General features: G+C 44.5%; 1 protein-coding gene across 2 annotated transcripts; it reads right to left on the reverse strand.

Moving 5' to 3' along the window:
- Window positions 1-485: 485 nt before the first annotated feature.
- On the reverse strand, window positions 486-23,305 carry lamb2 (laminin, beta 2 (laminin S)). Of its 2 annotated transcripts, XM_053848590.1 has the most exons (36): window positions 23,187-23,305; window positions 22,920-22,961; window positions 16,079-16,248; window positions 15,838-15,973; window positions 14,595-14,668; window positions 14,342-14,530; window positions 13,656-13,719; window positions 12,108-12,310; window positions 11,925-12,045; window positions 11,669-11,857; window positions 11,274-11,453; window positions 10,664-10,776; window positions 10,198-10,277; window positions 9,507-9,642; window positions 9,280-9,438; window positions 9,062-9,189; window positions 8,856-8,988; window positions 8,605-8,797; window positions 8,391-8,534; window positions 7,466-7,697; window positions 6,882-7,051; window positions 6,741-6,776; window positions 5,713-5,937; window positions 5,437-5,654; window positions 5,263-5,359; window positions 4,994-5,175; window positions 4,738-4,928; window positions 4,492-4,676; window positions 4,170-4,411; window positions 3,561-3,764; window positions 3,336-3,480; window positions 3,059-3,266; window positions 2,852-2,993; window positions 2,448-2,624; window positions 1,760-1,919; window positions 486-1,610 (listed from the first exon to the last, which is right to left on the reverse strand). In XM_053848590.1, the coding sequence occupies exons 2-36, from the start codon at window positions 22,942-22,944 to the stop codon at window positions 1,474-1,476; spliced, it is 5,388 nt and encodes a 1,795-aa protein (XP_053704565.1). In that variant the 5' UTR covers window positions 22,945-22,961; window positions 23,187-23,305; the 3' UTR covers window positions 486-1,473. The 2 variants fall into 2 exon arrangements, with proteins under 2 accessions (XP_053704565.1, XP_053704567.1); XM_053848592.1 differs by lacking the exon at window positions 6,741-6,776.
- Window positions 23,306-23,585: the final 280 nt, after the last annotated feature.

The raw sequence follows: 23,585 nt of genomic DNA on the forward strand, positions 1-23,585 counted from the left end.
ACTTTTACTCTGTTTCAAATCCATGAAAGGACAATAAGTAGTGCGTTGTTTTTAACAGGTGAAAAATATTTTCCCATTCGTGCCCCAGTTATCCAGACCTAATGATCACAATCCATATTCCAATCCAAAAAGAAATCTGATTTAAAATGTTCTAGCATCTACAGGTCAGTCAGTCACCATTTAAATGGAGATACACACTGGATCGGCGATCAAATCGAGGGCTCGTGCAAGTTGCACCACTCCAGGATACAAAAATAGCAATGAGACATTGAACACTGCCGCAATCCCCCTGCAGGACACACTCAGTTTCAAAGTGTGTGTCAAAGGACCCAACATGGTTTTCGAGGCTCAGGCAACTATAGCTCAGTTTCACTGTATATATAAGATAAATATTCAGATTTCAATTTTTGAAATGATATTTACAAGCAAATTTCCTCTCACAGAAGCACCACATAAAGACACAGTATCTTTTTAAATCCATCCTTTATTCACAAAATTGTACACTTAAACATGATTTTCTTCTTTGGCTCGAGTTATATTGTAGCTGCTTTGGTAATAGATGAGAACCATTGAGAACCATTGTAAATTCAGCTGTCACAATGAGTCAGTAAATTCAACTTTGTGACTGCCACAATTGCAGAAGGACTACTTCTAGAGAGAAGATTCCCAGTTTTTGACAGCGTTTTATGCTTTTGCTGAGGCATGATGGCGTCCTGTGGTTGTCCTGCAACCTTACTACGACATTGAGTGAGTATAAAAGCATTTTGAAAGAAACCTCCACAATTATTTCAAGTGTGAGCTTCCAACAGGCTTTAATAAACAAAAAGTCACTCTTCAGTGGTGTGATGCTCAGCAGTGTTGCATCAAATTGGGTCAATACAAAGTTCAAATTCCAACAGAACATACATGGAGCATGATCCAGACGTGTTTGTTTTGGAATTTTACTGGACAGTCTGAAGTTCACTTCATCATAGGGACCAGCCCAGATGCTGTGGTCGCACCTGTTCTGACTATAAGTGAGCATGTGACACAACAACTAACTCAGCTCATAGAGTGAAATAAAAAAAAGTGGAGTTGCATTGATTTTTCTTCAACCCTTGTTTCACCCACATCGCTACAATGGGAGACTATGTTGTGAAAGGCTCAACATAACACACAGACTCAACATGGCTTGAAAAAGTCTTCAAAACCAAACTACATTGTGATTTTGATGATAGAATTAACCAGGTTTCAGTTTTAGGTTTGTTTCAACTTAGCTCAGTGTTTTGGTGTCGCTGTTCCCTGCACAGCCGACGAAACAGCTGCAAATTCACCACCTCACGATTCAGTCAGTGAGTCACATTCTTATTAGTGCGGATATACAGAATATACGGCTTTTTCTTTTAAAACTAAACACTCAACATTCGGAGGTTGCTTTGGCCTGCCAGGTGATCAGAGAGCAACCGTGCGCCTTCGTGATAACTAGCTGCCCAGTTACTGACACGTGTTGTATATTTGGATTTGTTTGTTGATGTCACCCAGGATGGCTTTCATCTTGTCCTCCAAGCCGTCCAGCTGGCGGGCTTTCCCCTCCAGCCTCTTCTGATTGTCTTCATAGTTTTTCTCCAGGTCTGTGGGAGCCACGGACACAAAAGAGCTTGATGAAAAACTCATGAATTGGTGAGGTGAGGCATAAAATGAGAAATGAGCTGTGCATTGTCATCCTGAATACACATATTTCCCGAAGAGGATTAGGTTTAAACTTTCTTCACACATGTACCTGCGAGCTTCTGCAGCTTGTCCTGGGCATCTTTAAGCAGCTGTTTAGCTTCATCCCTCAGACTCTCCGCCTTTTTCTTGGCTTCCTGGACAGCCTTAGCTTTGGTGCCAACTCGCTGCTTCACCTCATGATATTTATCCGTCAGCTGGCCTTCAAGGATCTAAGAGAGAGGATGTTTGTCACACGTGGTTTAGAGCAGTGATTCTTAACCACAGGGTCCATGGTTGGGCCGCAAGCGCCTCCTGGAGGTCCGCTAAAGGTTTTTGTTTTACACATTTGGCCGTTCAATTTTAATACATGAGCCACATATGGATGCAGTAGTGTGTCACTGAATTGACTTGACAGCTGCAAACCTGTGATAGTTAACTATGGAGGAGTTCTTGAAAAGAAAAAATGATAAAGAAAGTGATGCCGCTTCCCCAACGGTAAAAATTGTTCATGAAAGCACCTGTTGAAGCAGTTTTGAAAATTCATTAGAACATTTTACGGTGATACCTTTACACTTTACTTATATCTTCTTTGGAGTTTAAAAGAGTATTTTTATTTTACGATATTTAGACATATCTATGATATTTATTTATTTATTGTATTCAGAATTTTATTCAGTTTTTCCATTTTTGCTTTTGTTTTTTTTGGCAGCAGGAATAGGTTCCTTCATCATTAACATTCACCAGCTTATTGGCGTTACCTGTTTGGCTTCGGTTGCCTTGTCTCGTGCCATAGTGGCCGTTTCTTCAGCCCTTGCTGCAGCCATGCTGTTGCTCGCACGCTTGGTCTTCAGCGCAGTGACTTCCTGACCAAGCTTGTCCAAGCGACCCATGGCATCATTCAGGTCTGTTTCCCCCTTCGACGTCTCTGACTCAATCTGAATGGAAAAAGTGAGTCAAAACTTGACAGTTAATTATTTCATGTTACAAAGCTGAAAAAAACCTTCCAGCTATAGTACTTTCCCTCTCACCTATACATACACTGATATTCAGTCCTTAAAATCACACACACATTTGGTGTCATTTCATTTCATAAAATAAATTAAAGACCCTTAAATAAAATGCTCACACAGCATGTGTTTCATGAGTGAATCATAAAGATGACCTGTGCAATGCGGTTCTCTGTTTCACCAATATCCCCCCTGGCTTTAGCTATTGCCTTCTCTGCTGACGTCTGTGCAGTTTTGGCATCCAGCAGAGCTTTTTTCACCAGCTCTGCTGTGGTCTTGGCTCCCTCAGCACTGTGCCTACAAGAAAAATAAAGATTATTATCACAGCTGTCTGAAGGTACCGCCCTCCGAGAAGCATGTACCTGGCCCTCTTGGCATCCAGCAGCAGCTGCTCCGCCCTGCGGACGTCATCCTGCGTCTTCGCCAGGATCGTGTCCACATTAGAAAGGCTTTGCACCCGTTCTTTAATTTCATCCGCAAGATGTCTGATCTGAAGAGGTGAGGCCGGGATGGAGAGCTCCAGCACACGGTTGGCCACAGCTTCAATGCTGTCAGGGTCAGCGCCCTCCTCTGGTTGAATAAAGGAAAAACAGGTTCGGTAATGCGGCTCTAAAATAGGATAAAGGTCTGCGAACTCACGGGTCAGGAATTCTCTGACTTGTTTGATGAGGTCCCTCAGGTCATTGTTGGAGCGTTCCACCTTGTTTTTGCTCGCTTTGGCTCTGTCCAGCGCTGCTTTCGCTTTGCTCTTCGCTTCCTCAGCTTTGCTCTTAGCCTCTGCAACCTGAGTGGCGTTAATAGATGTATGAATCTATTAGCAAAAAGTGGAATGTGAATTCTGCCGCTCCTCTAGTTCGACTGTACCTTGGTGAACAGTGCCTCCACCTCTCCCATCGCCTTGTTCAGTTCCACCTCTGCGTGTTTGGCTTTCTCCAGTGCGTTATCAGCCGCGGCGACAGCGCCGTTACAGTTCAGGCCTCCACAGTGACGGTTCCCTTCGTCGTCTCGGCAACCTGCTCCTCCGCAGGGGCTTTCCCCACATGCTGCATCACCAGGGGCTCCACAGACCTGGGATGGAGTGCACACTTCAGAAAAAGAGGCCTATAGAAGCTGAGAATAAATGTAGAATAATGACGACAGAGATCTAGTTTGTTCTAGCGTTAACATGACTTAAATTCATTTGAATGAAGGAAGAAAAGTGAAAAGCTTAACTCTTTGGTCGACCATGGCATGTGTCCACCACAAATTCTGATATTCACTTGGCAATTTTTACTTCACTTTTGATTGTTTAAAAAGAAATCAAGGAAAAAAACAATCATAATTTGGGAGGGACCTGTTAAATTCTTTAAAAGGTTTTTTTATCATGCAACGCGTGGGATTCACTGTACCCAGATGTCATGCCATGTAGAAAATTGATATACATTATCAACTGAATCCAGATGCAACAGTTGTGTGTGTGTGTGTGTGCGCCACCTTCTCATTGATTTTCCTCATGTCCAGACCCTGCACCTTGGCGTTGAGCTCTCCAAGTGAGCGTTTGTTGGCAGCATTTTTGCGGTTGAAGTCATCCTTTTTGGCAGCGATTAGACGTTCTGTGCGCCGGCGGGTGTCAGCGGACTGACTGACAGTGCTGGGCTGGTTGACGGTCGATTCATTGGCACGGCGCTCCGCATCTCGTGACGTGTTGTAAGAGGTTCTGATGCTGTCATACGCACCTGGAGGACAAGTGTTTTAGGGGTCATAATGAGCTGTAAGGCATGCAGACTGTCAAGGTTTAACCCCTTCATTTGCTCACCGAGGAAGTTGGAGTTCTTCAGGATGTCCAGTTGTCGGTGCAGCTGCTCGGATGTGAGGTTCAGTTCTTTGGCTTCCCTCTCAAGAGCACTGAGGTCTTTGCTGGCATCAGAGTTACTGTCCTGCACGATGGTGAGGTCTCCCTCCAGATGGTTGAGCGTGTCGGTGGTCTCCCCAATCTGACCTCTGTCACACCAAATATTCACGTCACAAACAGCAATGAATCATTTTGAGAACTTCATTTTACCTCAGATCTTCAATCAGCTCCATCAGGGTGGCAATAGCTGCCGCCGTTGCATTACGTGCGTTGACAATGCTCCGTGCTCGGGCCAGTTTCTCTTCCAACTCTTTAAAGGCCTTCTCATATGGTCCGATAAGTCCGGTGCTCTGGATCTCATTGGCACGTGTGGCCAGAGTATTAGTGCGCACCGCCAGATCCTACAGAGCAGTCGGATGAGTCACATGATGAGGAGGCCATCTCGGCTCTAGCAATGGCTTCTAACCTGAACTATACGGTCCCAGTCTCCAAAGCACTGATGGCACGGCTGGCAGTTGGGGAACTGGCCAGAGAAACCTCTGGCACACTGGTCGCAGCGGACGCCGGACACGCCTTGCTGGCAAACACAGTGACCAGTCACGCGGTTGCACTGAGGGTCGGCAATACCACGCCAGTCGCAGTCACAGGCTGAAAGAGAACAAATGCAGCGTTCACGACACTCTCAAGAATCGTACGGATGCATGTGTTCCTATGGAAGAATGGACAATTCCAGACCTCTGCACTGAATCCTGGGGTCCCCCCAGTAGTTCTCCTGGCAGTCCGTGCACGTCTGCCCTCCAAATCCATCCCTGCATTGACACTTGCCGGTAAACTAAACAACACACCAAAGGCAAAAGGCAGTCAGCATTTCTGACAAAATAAATAAAACCTAGTGAACACATTCTATACCTCATTGCAAGAGGAGGTGACAGAGTTGTTGGGGTCACAGCCACAGGGTTCGCAGCCCCTCCCGCTGGCCATATTCCAGTGGTTGGGAGCGCAGTGGTCGCAGGTCAGTCCAATAACGTTTGGTAGACATTGGCACTGACCTGTGCTGCGCTGGCACACGCAGTCCTGACGGTCCATACATTGGCTTTGCTCGGTGCCCATGTAGTTACAGATACACTCTGTAAGACAAAAGCCCATGAAAGACTGACTCACTTCTCACTTCACACGCTGACTCACTCCTGCAGTTGCGTCTTGAAGCGTCTCCGAAGTAGCCGCTCTTGCAGATTCCACAGCTCGGCCCTTCGGTGTTGTACAGGCACTTCCTGCACTCGCCAGTGCGTCTGTCGCAAGAGCCAATGTCTGACATGTCGATGTTGTTGTTGCACTGGCAAGGCTGGCAGCGCCCCGCCGGCTGAGATGGGTTGCCAAAGTAACCAGGGGCACACTCCTCACACCGCGAACCTGGAGAGCAAGATTTCAGTTCAAAAAAGAAAGAATAGACCTCTGGCCACCTACTGGGCTCTGTTGTCAAGCTATGAAAAAGACAGTGTATCCCGGTGCTCCCTTCCTGCTTCACCATTATATTAATGCAAAACATGAACACATGATTTAAAGTTATCAAGCTTGCTGCCAGAGGCAACAACCTCTCGGATGACTAAAGGAATGTGTCGACATAGTATAGACAGAAACTAACTTGGGGAGAAAAAAAATTGCAAACCATTAAGTGATGATGAGTGTTGTTTGGTGAAGGTTTTGAAATGACGTGAATTAACAGACCTGGATCAATTTTTGAGTTCACTTCAACAGGTTGGATTGAGATTTGTTGCCATGAGGGTCTAATTCCAGTATTTTGGATTGATGAATCGCTGAGCCAGGCCTTTACAGGGATGTTGCACTGCACAAGTGAGGGAAGGTGTGTGGACGCTGAGCATGATGGGGGGGGCGGTGCTTTATAGTTGAACTGACTACACCAGTGGTGTCAAACTCAACCACACAAGGGGCCAGAATTTAAAGAGATCTGGGCAGAGCAAAATTCAAGAAAACTCTGTCACACACTCTCAGAAAGAAATAGGGGTTTTAATGCATATCTTGGTGTTAATGTTGCAAGTCAAACACCAGCGCACTCTAAATGAGCGACTGTAATTTTGCGGTCCACAAAAACAGATTTTGCTGACCGCAGCGAACCATGAGCGGGCCATGAGTTTGACACTAGTGGAGTATATGAAGGAAGGGTGGAAAGAGAGGGCTCAATCGTTACTACTCACGCTCAAAAATGGTCAACCCGGAACGTTTAACAATCCCTGTGCCAGTGACACACAGGAGGAGTCATCTTTAACAACTTAACCACCAAAACAATGCATGCGAAAAAGTCGCAAACATAGTTGGACACCAACAAGTCACGATACCTGTGTAACCCTGGATACAGTTGCAGATGATTTGTTTGTTTCGGTTGTCTTGGTAACAAGATGCAGCAAAATGACGTCCACTGTTGGGTCCTTCCGGACACGGGCACGGACGACAATAGCCACCGGATGCAGGGCCCAAAAGAGGGTTGCCATAGTAACCGTTGGAACACCTACAAACAATCAATATCAATATGATTGTTGGTGAAGAAATGTCCGAGCGGCTCCATAAAAACAAGCTGTTGACAGCGAGTCAGTAACTCACAAAAAGGAAAAATTAAAACATTTTCACAAGGCCATACTGGAATTATCATAAGTTTAACATCCTTTTTTGACTTTTAACCCTTAAATGACCACTTGGGAAATGAATGAAAATAATAATAATACATAAATAAAATGAAAATAATCTCCTATGTGAGTTTCATGGTGGGGTGCAGGTTTACTTCCATCAACATTCTTGGTGACCTGTGTTTGAAGTGAAACCTTGAAACACTTTATTTATTTGTTACAGTTACTGACCAAAACACTAGGTTTCCAAATGAGTTGGCCAGGATTTTATGAGGATAAAAAGAAATGGAGCGAATCACCTGTCGCACTTGTCTCCCCCGGTGTGGTCCCTGCAGTTGATGCAAGCTCCTGTCCTCTGGTCACACTCGTCGGCGTGGCCATTACAGATGCAGGGCCTGCAGTTGGGGAAGCCCCAGTGACCTGCTTGACACCTGTCACACTGTTGACCGAAGGCTCCGGGACGGCACTGGCAGTGACCCGTGAACTTGTCGCAGAGACGACTGACAGAACCCTCCACACTGCATCCACAGGCTGAGGCAACAGAAAAGGTGATGAGAACAGAAATACAATGAAAAACAGAGAAAGTGACTCAGGTGTATCGATGTAGACTAACTCTGGGAACGCATTTAAAGAGTATATCATAAAAAGTAGTGGTAGGACTTTAACAAGATAATTACGATGAATTAATTACAACAAAAAAAAAATAATTTAATTGAACAGTTTGCTCTCCAGACAACAGGGGACCTTTGTTAGTGCAGGAGTTCCTGGTCCACTGATCACACTGATGCACAAGACACGTGGCAGCTAGGATGATAACAACAACAACAAACATGGAGGAATCATCCCTGAACAAAAGCAAACAAAAGTCTGTTTGCTTTTGTTCAGGGATGTTTTTCACTACACAATGGCCAGGGTTTCCACTACTCTGAATGGACTTGAAATTCTTACAAAATTGAAATTCTTATACAAATAATTTCAAGACATAAAAAGAGCTTTAGTTTAAATAAAGTTATATAAAAACCTGAACATAGCCACCACCGTGATCTATTGTGCTATTGTCAAACTGATGCAAAATTGTGGCAAATATTCTTATATCATTAAACTGCGATTAATTGAGATGAATTAATCACAAATTCTGTAATTAACTAGATTATTATTTTTTTTATCGAATCCCACCCCTGATAAAAACCTAAAACATGATGAATGATGTTTATAAAAACTTACGAAAACATCCCGATGGGCCGAAACCATATGTCCCAGGAGCGCACTGGTCACAGCGTAACCCGATGACATTTGACCTGCACCGACACTGACCACCACGTACATCACACACAGAGCTAACGGAGCCCTGGGGGTCGCAGTGGCAAGCTGGAGAGAGATAATGCGACGTCGACAAACAAAGTTCGTGCCTATAGAGTAAAAACAGGGAAGAACCTACGCAAGGCCCCGTCGTTGATGATGGCTGACATGCTGGTTAGGAGTCTGGCGCAGGTGTCGGTCATGTGCGGGCGGTTGACACTCTTGGCCCGGTCATGGCAGCGGTAGCGCTCATAGGTCTGCTTTCTTGTGTTGGAGGCCAGGTCTCCAGCATTGAACATCTCCATGGAAGTGTGCCGTGGCATTAAGGCAATCTGGAGGGAGACATGCGTCAAGTCATGGTTTTAACCAGGGACATCAACTTCCTCTTACAGAGTCCACAAGAAGAATGGCGTTAGCGCCTCCATTGAGGATGCTGTTGGCATCCTGGTAGCGCTTGAATTCAAAGCGAAGGGTATAGGTCACGCCCATCTCAAGACACACCGGCTGAGGCGGAACATAATACCTGCAGAGAGCACACACTCATCAGCATCTGGGTTTATTTATAAGAAAGCGTGTGAGGTGTGTGAAACCCAAACCTGGCTCCAGCTGGTAAAGCAATGGTAAGTCTATCATCGTCTGGAATGGTGTTTCCACAGGGGCTGCTGGTAGGTATCGGACCCGGGCGGATCACCGTGACTCGGACATCCTCCCAGTCCCGGGCCATCTGCACACAGGAAGTGACAGGAAGGTCGGAATATGAAGTACACACAGGATTTCAGTAAAAGGGTCTTTAAAGAGAAATGGAGGCACAGACCTGGGACTCATAGCGGATAAGCAGGTCATACTCCATGGAGTAAGGAATGTTAGAAATTACAAAGTCCAGCGTGCCACCCTCAGGCACCCGAGCAAAGCCGGTACCCGTCCAAGTGGCAGGTCGGCCTGCTTGGTGTTCTCGGGTCTCCAGCGTGCAGCCCTGAACACAAACACGCAGATGTTTACTGTCTCGTGACAATCCTCCACAGTATGTGGAGACCAGCTCACCTGACCCATTTTGGCAAATTCTGCCTCATAGAGGTAGTGATCCAAAGCCATGAAGAAGTATCCAGACTCCACCTGGGTACACTGCCGCCCTGTCATGTGTGAGCGGCACCGACACTGGCCAGTCTCCATCGAGCACCTACAAGAGAAGGCAGATTTACTAAACTGGCACTGGAGTAGGACGGCTATTCTGCTTTTTGTGCTTCGTTCTTTTTTTTCACACAAATACATTTAGGAATATGAAGTTTTTAATGCAACTTGAAAAAACATACAGACTGTAAATTCAAGACTTTAGAGCGCACTGGAATACTAGCCACAGCCACTTAATTTAAGAAGTTAAAATGGATCTTCATCATCATTCATAGGAGATGCAGCGGTGCTGTTTGTGCCATAGAAAGGCTTAAACATGCATGAGGATCACTTCTAAACTAGTTTGGAAAACGGGCTCCAGCATGGAGACTGACTCATGAAACAAACCGGCCAATGTTCTGAACTGCAATCATCAACTCCTCATATCTTTTACTGACATTATTCAGACCGCAAGATAAAAGTAGCGGCTTACAGACCGGAAATGTTACTTGGCTGAGCAATGAGAGTGTGAGTGTGTATGTTCAGCTGTAGAGCTTTAGATTGTTTGCTGTTTCTTTTATTTACTATAATTTGAACCCACGTTACATGAGTTCCCTTCACTCACTGGTTGTCGATGGCCCCACCGATGTCGCACTCACAGCCCCTGCAGCCATTCAAGTCATGGCTCAAGGCCCAATGTTCGACCTGGAAGGAAACAAATGATATATTTGAAGAGAGGAAGGTAAGTGGTTACACATGTGTAGTGCCTATTGAGCTTGACTCATACAGTTAACAATTTAGTTCTGTGTTTCACAATATTTCCAACTCCTAATGTACGTACATGAGGCCTAAAGTTCCTCGAGCTAAATTTAGACTCAGCCTAGAACAGCTCTCACATTCCTCCTGTCACTATTTCGAGCAGAGAATGTTTAGGGCAGGAGGGTGAATCGTAACAGGACACTGATCTGCACCTGAGATCTGACGCTGCAGCTCAGGAAAAGTCGGACCAAAAAAGACATTATGAAACCGACATGAAACATAGATCCACGTGAAGGTGTGGGCGGTTTATTATCAGGGAATTTGGGTCTCACCAGACATTGGTCACAGCTGCGTCCAGTGACCAGGCGCTTACAGAAGCAGTCTCCACTGATGGCATCACACTGAGCGCTACCTGACACGGTTCCTCTGTGATCACAGCGACACGCTGGGTAAACACAAGAACCAGAATTATTACACATGTTGAGAAAATCTGATCTTGAATCAGCTTTGTTAGTGCGACCATTTTCACTGGCATCATCATCAACAGACGGCATGCATGAAGACAAACATGTTTTTGCCCCTGTTTCTCATGAGTCAATATAATGAAAGAAGAGAAATAAACATTAATTTCAATATAGCAGTTAGCTCCCTCAAACCTTGTGGGATTCTGTGCGACAAAACCACATATTTCATAACACCAGAGCAGTAATCTAACTCACATCTTAACATGCCACACCAGTGAGGTGGATGGATGAGCTCAGTAAATATTTGTGTAAAAAGTGGGCGAGAAAACAGAAGCATTTTTGCACAGTGTAGGAATAGCTCCGGTCCACTTGAGGGCGACAATACATCCTTAAAGTAGTGTGCAGTTTTAAAATAATGATATTGATTTAAAACTATGTCTGAAATGATAACCATCCATTCCAATGTTTGTGGACTCACCTTGGCAGCCTTGAGGATTGTCAGCACTCAGGCCAAAATAGCCGGTCTTACACTTGTCGCAGCGAGGCCCCTCGACATGGGCCTTGCAGCGGCACTGACCCGCCACCATGCCAAGGGAGGGGTCAGTATGACCGTCGCACATGCCACCGTTCTGGGAACCATCTGGGTCACAGTCACAAGCTACAGAAACAAAGAAAGAACCCATTGTGTCTGACAACGTCTCCATTCTATGACTCTAAAATGTCATTTACATTTCATTTTATTTTAAACAAATGAGCTCATGGCACCCTGTTTCATCAGTTTTCAACAATCAATGGTAAAATGTGGCCCCTTCAGGACCTTAGAGTCTTCTAGTCTACTCAGAGAAGATGAAGAGCCTCCTGCCATGTGCTCACCAATGCAGACTTCAGGGTCTCTGATGTCCTTAAAGGGGTCTTTGTAGTAAAAGGGCTTGCACGCTTCACAGTTCCGTCCCATGGTGTTGTGCTGGCACTCATCACACACTCCTCCACTGGTGTTTCCCGTCGACAAATAGACCGCCATGTCGAAGTGGCAGCTGCTGGCGTGGCCATTACAGTTGCATTCTGCCATGAAGACAGTTTGGTTGGTCACATGTTCGAAGGGTGAACCAGTGCCGCCCGCTGAACTCACTCTTGCAAGCGTTGCTGTTGCGGCCCTCGGCCGGTCTCCAGGGGAGATCATTATGGAAGTCATCACAGCGCTCACAGTTCAAGCCCATGGTGTTGTGGTTGCACACACACCTGCCATGCACCTGAGTGGAAGACAGATTGGTGAAATGGAGAATCTTAAATACTCTAGTTTCGGCTCACTCACCATCCCCTCGATGTCATTCCTGATGCCGTCGATAGGGGCGCACTCCGAGGCATGTCCATAGCAAAAGCAGTTGCCGCGCACAACAAGCTCATATATAGCGTAGTAGTACTTCTCTTTGATTTCCGGTCGGGGATCCAGCAGGTTGTCCCCGAGTGTGTGGAGCTTGGTGAAGTTCACCCTGAGATTCGTGATTTTCAGTTGATCTGTGGAAACGAAGGAAAGATAAAAGATGGATCGAGTCTTCAGACACATCTCTCCGTTGAATGCAAAGAACCTCAACCTCAAAATAAGTTCAATTATGATCCTAAAATGATACTATAAAAAGTGACAAGGTTTATTTGAGTTTCATAAATGTCGATGAAACAAATACACTGGTGACTACAATGTCACTAGTGATGGGCGGATGAGGTGTAGGAGTAGGTGGCGCTCTTGGTTTAAAAATGTGGTGATATTTCATTGACATGGTTGTTCAAATCCAAAGACTTCAGCGCAACGTGCCATCTAAATGTAATCTCCGTGGCTTTGCTTTCCTGAGTTTCCATAGAATAAATCCATAAGAATGGAATGTTTACTCTTAATAACTTAATAATATGGGGTTTAGGACCAGGAATTCCAGGTATTGCATACTTGTTTAAATCAAATATTTGGATAAAACAGGATCTCATTTAAAGAGTCAGAAGTGTTCATGGGAGGACACCTTCTCTCACGGAGCCCTCCCTACCCGCAGTAACCGAATTCCTGTGTGACAGACAGGAGCTAATCCCTACTGCTCCTCCACACTGAGCAACTCTGTTCCTCCTGCTGTAACAAAAAACTCAAGGAAAGTCCGGCATCCCAGCCAGCAGCCAAACAGCAGCTGTCATCAAGCCAAAGACCTGACTCAGATTCCCTCCTATTTTCTGCCAAAAATGCATTGTCAAGAAAAAAATCAAAGCCCTTATATCTTATAATGCTACATTGATAGTTTTTATTATTGTTTGCTTTGCAAAGAAGGGACGCAAGACCACCAAGAGAAATGTTGGCTCCCGGTCTCGGCAACTCAAGACAATGCCGTACTTCCTGTAAAAGGCACACAATGTTTTTGACACAGTCAATCTGATATTTCACAACAAGACAACTGCTGCATCAGAAAACAGGCTTGGCTTTCTCAGAAAAGCTCTCATGTCCAGCCAGTCCAAACACGACGGCCAGGACAGTGCGGACTGAGGAGGAGCGGGTGAGAAACAGCTGCTTTTCACATCACTCCCTGTCCTCACAACACCACCCCCACTGGAGGGGAGCTGTTGCACAGTTATGTGGCACAGCTGGATTAAGCAGCTAATTCTGCCAATGGACATGAATGATGTTGCCAAACAGGCCTGGAAGATTAGTTTCAGAGGATATTTGACATCAACGTGGTGCAACAGCGGGGTCGGATTTCATGTTGAGTCCAAAATAAGAAGTCAGTTACACCACTTTTGGATTTGTACGGCGCCGTGTGGTTAATAACCTCAAGCAGGCTCTAACTAGAGAGAAAAAACTACAGATGGAAATACAGAAATGACCTACTCTGAATGGTCGGGCTGTACGGATCCTCGATTCTAATGGCCGGCTCCAACACTCGGTAGATGACCTGGGCCAGGACACATCAAAGAATTAGGGACATGTGCTTGTTCCTATGCAAAACACATGCTGCAACAGCAAATAAAGATGAGAAAACTCTCTTTTTTTGTGCGAAATTAGAGGACAATATCAGGTTAGTGAGAGGCAATATAACTGCAAAAGCTTAAAAGTAGGGGTTAGTGTCTGTAAAAACTTCACAATACGATACGCATCATGATACTTTGGTCACGCTACGATAGTCTCCTGAAAGACCACAGTATCTGACTCCCCCTGACATGCTGCACAGTTCAAAATGAATAAATCACAATAGTCAGCTAAATTGCAAGGACGAAAAATAGGACAAAAACAAAGACTTGGAAACAAATTGCATCTAGTTGAAGTAAAGTGGCATTAAACATAAGTCGCCATGGAACTAGTATTCTTGTTTATCCTTTAAAAACCTATTGAAAGCAGCTCACATTCATTGAAAACATGAGGATATTGAGAGATGAATATTGTCCAAGTATCGTGATGTATTGCTTCCATCTCTCTAGAAGGTAGGATAGTGATTCATCTATGCAACACACTAGTCATGGTTTCATATTCATAGCATTTTCAATATTTTGTTTCGTCTGTATGGCGTAAGTACTCACCTCTCCTTCAGTGGAGGGTTCGATATCAGAGTACCGTGACTCACAGATGACATCATCAATGTTTCGTAAAGGTCCCTGGGACACCTCGGGAAAGTTGGAGGCGCAGTCGTGAGAGAAGTAGCGGTAGATTTTCCAGGTCCGCCCAAAGTCTGCTGAGCGCTCGATCAACATGGCCGCCGGGCGAAACGTCTGCAGAGTAGCCAGACAAGTTCCTTAGCATTGGGAAAGCTGAGATGTTAGCAAGACTGCAAACCTTGAATGTCATCACTAGATGAGTGAAATGAAACTCTGCTTCCAGATCCAGCTGGAGGAACACGTCAGACTTTCCTAGAAGAAAGACAAGAATGTCATCTTTCATTTTCCACTCAAATGATCCCTTTCCTGATTGATGGCAACTTATGAAGTAGCCACTGGCTTTGTGTTCGGCTCCTGTCGGCCATGAAAGGAAAAGCAATTCAGTCCTGAGAGCAAGCAAAAGCCCACACACTTCCTGACAAGCAGAACTGCTACTGTTCGGAAAGACCACTTCACCCCAAGGACCACTTTCGCTGCAGTTCTCTTCATCTAAAACAAGAGCCGGGAGAGTCCTCTGACTCTTGTAAAACAATGGCGCGCTCCAAAGGATGTCCAGAGCTCCAGACAACACAAGATCCTGAATTGTAAGATGAAAACTTCTGTCTTGTCAGTCAGCTTAAAACTAACAAAATCACTGAATGGCTGATCAAGCGTGTGTAGAACTCATGCAACAACATAAGAGAAATACTGTTCTGTTGTGTTATAAATCAACTGGAAAAAATGAAATGTGACACAGAAAAACATGGTTGAAGGTTTAAGATAAATAAAAGAAGTAATATGCTTTGGCATTATAAAAGAATAAATGAGAATAAAAGCTTATTTTGTTTCCATATATGAAGAAGTTGATATGATATAATGTACATTTTCTCGTCCTGGAGGCTAGACCTAGTTCTAATCTCATACTTGCTCTATAGTTTATGCAAAAACTGCCCATGAAATGGCCTATTTAGCGACTCTCAGAACACAATCAGCCAACTGTCTTTCCATGTAGGAAGTGTACCCTCGACGCCATGGAGAAGCAGCGCTAAGTAAAAATAACCAGCTTTTTGCTTCCTGCTCTTTTTTCCCGCTGATCTATTCTGGCACTTGTTGCTATCGGCAGGGAAAGGCCATTCCAGTGACATGGCTCACAGGCAGCTGCAAACAGGCCGGAGCCCCACTTCAATAAGCAGTAACTATAACTGCCACTTTTACTATCTCAACTGATGCCACTGACTGAAGTCATGCAGAGGTAACATCAAAAACTGACATCGTAATATGAAGCTAAACTGCCTCAGTTTTCCAGAAATACATGTATAATTCTCTTTATTTATAATACTACAGTTATTATTGCATTGTTACACACAATTTTGACTGTCTTTCTAATATAATTATGGAGCCCGGATGATGAAATGAAAATGAGTATTACATGTTTTCCTCACCATTCTCCGACTGCCACCAGGACTTCTTGCGAAAGGGTTTGAATGTGGTTATTACATTCTCAATCCTGTGATTGATGGTGTTGTAAACGGGATCGTAGGGGCGTCTGGAGTCGCAGTCGAAACACTTCTTCTCGTCCTGCAGAGAGACAAAAGACGGTTCAGGTTGTTCAGTCAAAGGTGAACCTCTGGGGGTCAAGCAGAAAAGCAAATGAGGATTCCTCATGGTGCGAAGCAGCCTGACCTGCAGATGGCTAACAATGCAGTAAGGCTCCTTCTTCCTCATGCCACATGTGGATGAGGCCTTCAGGTTCTTCTCGCGTCCCACTAGCAGGTTTCCTGTCGCTGGGTAACAGCTTCCCTGTGCACAACCATGGCTGAAGTCCGGCTCCTGGCCCACAGCTGCTGCCAGAGCTGCAACCATGGAAAGAAAAAATGAAGTGAACTGTGTGCAGTTAAGTGATGGAAACACACTTATTCAGTCAGAGATAGTGTATTTCCCAGTTTGGAGAGACGCAAGTCAGTGGACGCAAGCAAGGACCAAGGACAGAACTGTGTCTTTCAAAAGTGTTGGAGTCGTGAAAGCGTTGCTGTTATTGGTATTGGTTGGTATAGGTATTGAGCAAAAAAGAAATCTTAAATAAGAACATTGGTTGGCGCTCTCTGCTCTAAAATGTGTTGGTAGGAACAACCTTTTCAATTAAACGGAGAGCGCCACCTACGGAGCTCTTAAATGGCTTCACAAAGCCTCATAAGCCTATGCTCAAAGCGTCTTCTCACGACATCCAAAGAAGAGGTTTAATTTAAAACGAATGTTCATCACCACCTTCACTTGCAGTGCTATTCTAACCTCCTTTTAAAACAAACGTACAAGCGTTGGTGCGGCTGAGGTGACACAAATGCTCCCCAATGTTTTTGTCTCTATTTTCACACTTGATTTAGCTGAACTGGAAACTTTGAGAAGCGGTGAGACAACACAAGGTTGGAGGGAGATTATCTCTGGAGGTCAACAGGCACTCCTACTGGAGTCCTCCCAAGCTGACCTGAAAAGGGGCCCGGTTCAGACTAAATCTGGGCTGGGAACTAGAGAAATACATATATCTGTTCACACTTTTTTTTTGATGGAACATGAATGAACAAAAAGTAGCTCTCAGTATTGGCGGACAGCTTTGCGTTGAGGTAGTGTTACACAGCACCGGAGCCGAAATGTGACCCAACAGTTGTGCTATGCGCGACACCTAAAATAAACTATCCACACTCGCATACATACTCCGGGACGTGTACTTCTCATCCTAAAAGCCTCTCTCTCAGACCTACAGCCTGTGTTTTGTAGCTCGGAATGAGAGGAGCCCTGGGAGGGGTCTGACTGTCAACGTATGGTATGTCCACAGCAGGTGTTTCTAATCCTCCCACTATTATGCGCTCATTATAGACAGACACAAATTAAAGTGAAAGCTCCATATGACAAAGGTTTGAGGGCAGGATCTCTTTTTCCAAAAGAGCTGGGAGACAAACAGGAAACAGAGAGCCCCAACAGATGATCTGGAAATTCTAAAAACATGATTTATTCCTTTCATGTTTTTGCCAGGTGAAAGTTTTAATGGCTGCAGATTGTGGCTCAGTCTCGGCATCACAAACACTCACTTTCAGTGCTGATAGTTCGAGAGTTTGATGGGAAATATTTAAAGTGAGATTTCACATGACCATGACACAAATCCACCCACACACACCTAAAGAAACCCTGAGATTTGGCAGAAATATTAGAGGTGAAACAGACTTGATACGAGCACATCTGTGTGGGAGTGAGTGAGAGTGTGTGTGTGCTCCGCCATGTACAGTCCACCATGAGATGTGCAATTACATCAAATATTTAAAAATGTAGACATCAAACGTTCTCAAGACACTGTTTGATAAGGTAAATAAGATAAAATAAGAATAATAATGAATAATAACTGACACCCACTATCAAGTCTCTGTCAACGAAAGCATCTGGAGGAGTGAATGCAACAGATATGATCCACAATAACAATACAATAACAACAATAAAATATACGCCTTCTTTTCCATCGTCTAGTCGAACCACTGAAGAGGGAGTAGCACAAGTGAGCTGGTGTTAGCATCTTCCTTCCACACATTGACAGCCAGGCCTTTCAGCTTGACCCAAGTCAACATGATTTCAGAGGAAAAAAGCGGCGCACATAAGCAGCTATTTCAGTTTGAGCCCTGCACCCATACATGGACAGAGAAGGGGCATGTGAGCAGACAGCTGACAGATCATCTTGAGTGTCTGGATGAGGAGCTCTCACAGTGACAGGCCGCAGTCATCAGAAGATTCCCTGCCTCTAAACTGCCACACAAAGTTCATGGAGGCCTTATTATTATCATATGACAGGCACAATCATATAATAATCAACTATTCCAAGGCAGCATGATGTCATCGAAACCCACGTCTGAACTGCAGTTCAATCTGATGTGGAAGCCAGTATATGATCTAATGCTTTTATAATGACAGACAGAGTTACTGGCTCTCGAATCTCCTGGGAGTTGTTACATTCCCAAACATAATATTCTATGTTTTGGTTGCATTTAAACCTTTAAACAGCCAGTTCAGTGCTCATGTTTCCCTCCTCTTTGACTCATACAATGTTTGGGAAGCCACAGGGGTAAAAACATATCCATGCTGTTTGCTGGGAAGTGGCATCCACTTGCAACATGCCACTGGAGCCAAGCAGACGACTGGACAGTTTGCTGTCGCATCAGGGAGTGTAAACAACAAACAGGCCTAAAAGCAAACGCACAGATGACAGGCTGGCATCCAGAATAAGCACACATGGAGTCCAGCAGCTCCTCGAAAAGTCAACATCCTCAAACAGGCTCATTAGTTTGCTCATAACTCCCAGAAGCAGGTAGCCGACCAGTCTCCGCTGTGGTTGGACTCCCGTCTCTCCCACAGCTGTTCCGCTCATTTTGACTCCCTTCTCTGTTTGCCTCCCATCGACTTGATTTTCATTGCAAGTCAGTGGAGAATGCTACTTGTCTGAATGTGGAAGAGGCGAGACGGGAAACACGACTGACTGCTGGAGGTGATGACATCAGAGAATGAGCGAGGTGTGTGGGGCGTCATGCTCCAGCAAGTCACCAGGAGGGAGGGAATGATCAGAAACTAACTGTGAGTCATGAATCATTCTCACTAAAAATAGGGAATCTAAGTTCCAACTTTTACTGGTTTTCACAGGGAGCTAGGGAATAAAACCAAGACAATATTGCTGATCCAGCGTGTTAGAAAATAAACAAGGTGAGGGTGATTATGTTGCAGGAGTTTCAGCGACCCACCTGCTGCTGTCAGACAGCTGCTTCCTCTCACAATGTGACTGTCTTGTGCAGCAGGAAGAGCTGCCTCCCTGTGTCAAGGCTTGTTCATGTGTGATGGGCATCATCTGGCCTCACAGCTGCTCCTCCTCATACTATGGCTGACGTGAAGGATTTCTCTTTTTGGTTCACTTTTTTTTTCATCTTCTCTGCTGCTGACTGCGCAACCTTTAGCCAATAATGAGCATGATGGTATCAGTGAGGTCCTAACAGCAGCAACACAGTGGCCACTGTGCCACTCCTTATTTAAGGGCACATGTGGTCGGCAGATGTTGGGTGCAGCCTGCAAGCCACCAGGAGAGTTTCATAGTGCAAACGGGGTTGAATCTATCCTCCCTCCTAAGAAGCACAACTGTAAACACAGTCATAAGTGATTACTTTTTAAATACTTGCTTACCAGTACATTTCTCCCTGACACCTTTGAACATGGTTCATGACACCTTTAAACATCAGGCTGCGTCGGCAACTACCGTCTGTTTGTAGTAGTCAAAAACCAGTAATTCAGTCTATGGTTCTACTCACTACACACTGTTTCGCCATTTAAATTTTGCGAAAAGTCACACTTCCTTCCTGCCCATGTGTTTTTTTTCACCTCAGCTCACAGCCCTGCACACCTGTCTCACATTCCACATCAACATGGATGTGTTTTCTTGACCGTATCAGAAGACAAACACAAATCCCTGGCACCAACTGCTTCCTGGAACATGAGGTCATGTATGAGGTTATTTTATTTAAAGGGATGTGGGCGATATGAGAAGGGATAAGAGGTCAAATAAACATGTGCATGAAAAGCAATATATATATATATATATATATATATATATATATATATATATATATATATATATATATATATATATATATATATATATATATATATATATATGACAGAGAAACACAGGGGAATGTTTTGCTTTTACTCAATTGGTGACAGAGAAAAACAAGTTGTTCAGTCATGAGCAGACTTCAGTTATATCCTATTTCTTTCGAGATTTTTCCGTGAATAACACAGCAAAAGCCGTCATGTTCATGTCCACCTCCATGATGTGTCATGTGTTATTTGTTTGTTTCAACATTTCCACTTCTTTTAATACGTTTGATCACGTAACAATTCATCTTTACAAACTTTCACGGCACACATTTAAGCCGTGAAAGTTAATATGTTAACTAGCCTTTTTCCATCAATTTCAGCATGATGTCTCCAAACTGCTCATGATGGTTTACATATGGAGATATTTAAAATGATGATGACAAAAAGACTGACCTGAGAAGTACTGATATCAATATTGAAAGGCGGAAATGCCTGATAGTCAATCTATGAAACAGTGTTTTGGTTGGAGTCTGTGTGTGGAGTCGGGAGTGGTGGGGAGGCAGCCAGAGGTCAAGCAGACCACTATCTATCAGAAGAATAATCATCCCATTGACCACATCCTTCCTGCCTCTTGTTTTGGCTTCGCTCCAGCTCCTTCCTTCCACCGTAATGTCAGACAGTTGTAATTGCAGCTTGCGTGTGATTAGATCCTGAGAGGAGCAGGGAGTGAGTTGAACAAACCGAGCAACACAAGCTGTTAGTCGCGCAGACACCGACCTGGCTGCTCGCAATAAAACTCGGCATTATGGTATCAAAGCGTCTGAGACGACAAACTACTGGTTACTGCAATGAACGACAGAAACAAGTAAAACTGAAAACAACTGAATTTGTCAGGGTTATTTTGAGATTTATTTATTTACTTTACATTCACAATCTTAATTGGAAATGTTGTAAAATACTGTAAAGGTGTTACAGATTCTCTATAAATATCATAAATAGAGACTACAACCACGCGGAGATCGTTTTTTATCCTTCCAACTTCTGTGTGTATTAGTTGTGTCTCCTTCTGATGATATCATCACCAATATACGTTTCATTGCCATTTCATCTTCCCCTTCATTCCTCCTCCTCCTCCTTATTCTCCACCCACTCTTTTCATCCAAAAAAAGCCTCAACCAACAGGGCAGGGAAACTTAACTCACGGTCCTTTATGTACCAGCCTTTTTCCGCCGGCTCCACACCCCTTCCCCCTGTGCCCAAGTCTTTCTTCCTCTTTGTCTTTGTCCCACTTCTATCCCCGACTCCTCTATAGCTCACCAATCTGTCGCTCTCTCTCTCTCTCCCTCTCCTTTGCTGGTGGTTTGCAGGCTTTACTGCACCATTGTTCTGATATCTGCACACTTCCGGAGGCTGGCACTTACAAAGGTCCGGGGAACTCACTCAGTCACTCCCACCGGCTCAAACCAACCCTCACCTGCTCACACACAGCCACACACACCTAAAAAAAAACTTGAGCAAACCTCAGTACAAAAACCTGCTACGCCCTTATCTGCTTTTCAGGACACCTTCTTTCTTATCTGATCCAAACTTGACATGATTTAAACACACACACACTCGGGACCTTTGGAAGTGTGCGCCAGACAGTCGACACTCTCAGCAGAAGAAGAATGGCAGAGGAAAGTGAAAAGGACAAGAGGGAGAGGCACGTCCTTTGTCTCTCAGTTCATTCACTCTTCCAAACAAATACACATCTACACACTCCAATTAACCGACTGTGACCCCGGGGAATATAGACATGACCCTTGACCTTGCACCTTGTCTGCAGTCGGAGCAAAAGAGACGTCTCAATCTCTGTGTGTGGTGAAGTGTTGCTTCATACATATATTGAAGTGATTATTTACGAATAAGATCAAACAAAGAAAAATACTTATTTTTAGATTTATCTCACAAGTTCCTGCAACTAAAGTATAATCACATAAATGACAATAAAAATACAGCTTTATCAAGGTTAAGGCGCACGCAACGAATGCAGTTCGTCCTTTGTTCACTTTTTAATTGACACAAAAAGCGACCGTTTGTGTCCAAAGATAAATAAAGAGCGACAGCATCCATGAGACAAAGTCACGTGTGGACTGTATTCCACGCCAGGGGAACCATTCATTTCCCTATTTGTCGTTTCGCATGCATAAATCCGCAACAAAAATGGACAGGCACAGGCATCAGAGGCCACACACAACTAAAATGATCCTGAGCACTTGTTGGGTGTGGAGTGGATGTCTCTATTTGCGGATTCAGCTGGACTCTTTAGGAGAACCATAAACCGAGCAACACCACCCACAGAGACAGCGCTTTGACCCCAGACACCCGCAGGTCACTCAGGCTTCCAAAAAAGAAACACTGGCCGTCTTATCTCTCAGCATGGCGACACTGGAATACTACTTAAAATGGCCTGAAAATGCTTCTGTCTGGATTCTCAAAACACTGCTGCAAGACGTAGTAAACCTATGTACATTGAATATATTAAAATCCGGAGCTGATTTACAGAAATTTTTTCAAGAACGGATGAACTCACAGACTCAATATGGATTATCTACTGATTCATTGGGTATAAAACGTGAAATAAATAAATAAACTCAGGTTAAAATGGTACAAATGATAGTGGGATTGAAATATCACCCGGTAAAAATGTTTTTAAAATAAAGCTAAGCATGCGGTTGCACAGGTGATTTCCAGCCACCACTCCCCGAAGATGCTCGAATGAAAATATGATCACATGAGGCGTCTTTTAACAACAAGTCAGTGACCTGGAGACCATGTTCGTCCTTCAGTGACTGACTTCAGAAGAAGAGATTTGAAGCAGAAAACCTGTTCGGACTTCAAAGCGTCGGCAGGACAGTGAACTCACCACAGACGATGATAAGCAGTCGCATCTCGGAGCAGGAGGAACCTGTGAACGCAACACTTGTCAGAACACGGGTCTAGTTTAGCGTCTATGAGAAATGTACTGTAACACGGTGGAAAGTATTTGGACATTGTATCATAACAATTGGGTTACTCTCCGAACATTGAAACATCCCGCCAACACGGATAAACTGACACCTACAAATGGTGACGCAAGTCTAGAACTCTATGATAGTAACAGGTCACGTATAGAAGCAAGAACGGCACCAACCAGAGACCGTCGCCTCCGCAGACAGTGTGTGTTCTCTGCACCGGTCCACTTGTTGCTGCTGCTGCTGCGGGAGGTGAGCCGGACAGAAGAGAAGTCACTCGGGTGAAAAGTGCTCAACCGCTCCGCTGGAAAAATCCGAAGTGGATTTCCGGAGCGGAATTAAAAAAGGAGGGGGCACAGACGGAAAACGGGGGCGCAACCCGAACAGCTGAGGGGATTGTCCCCTCTCCAAGAGGGCGGTTTTGACGCAGGAGAAGAACAAATCGAAGTGAAAAAAACAATAGTATTTATCGACACGCAGATTCCTGATGAAAAAGAAATCCAGTGCCTTGATTTACAACACTTCAGTGTACTACAACTTCAGATATTTTACGTATATTTATAGCGTATGTATAATTC

This window comes from Synchiropus splendidus, chromosome 18 (genome assembly GCF_027744825.2).
Source record: "Synchiropus splendidus isolate RoL2022-P1 chromosome 18, RoL_Sspl_1.0, whole genome shotgun sequence".
Taxonomy (NCBI): Eukaryota; Metazoa; Chordata; class Actinopteri; order Syngnathiformes; family Callionymidae; genus Synchiropus; species Synchiropus splendidus.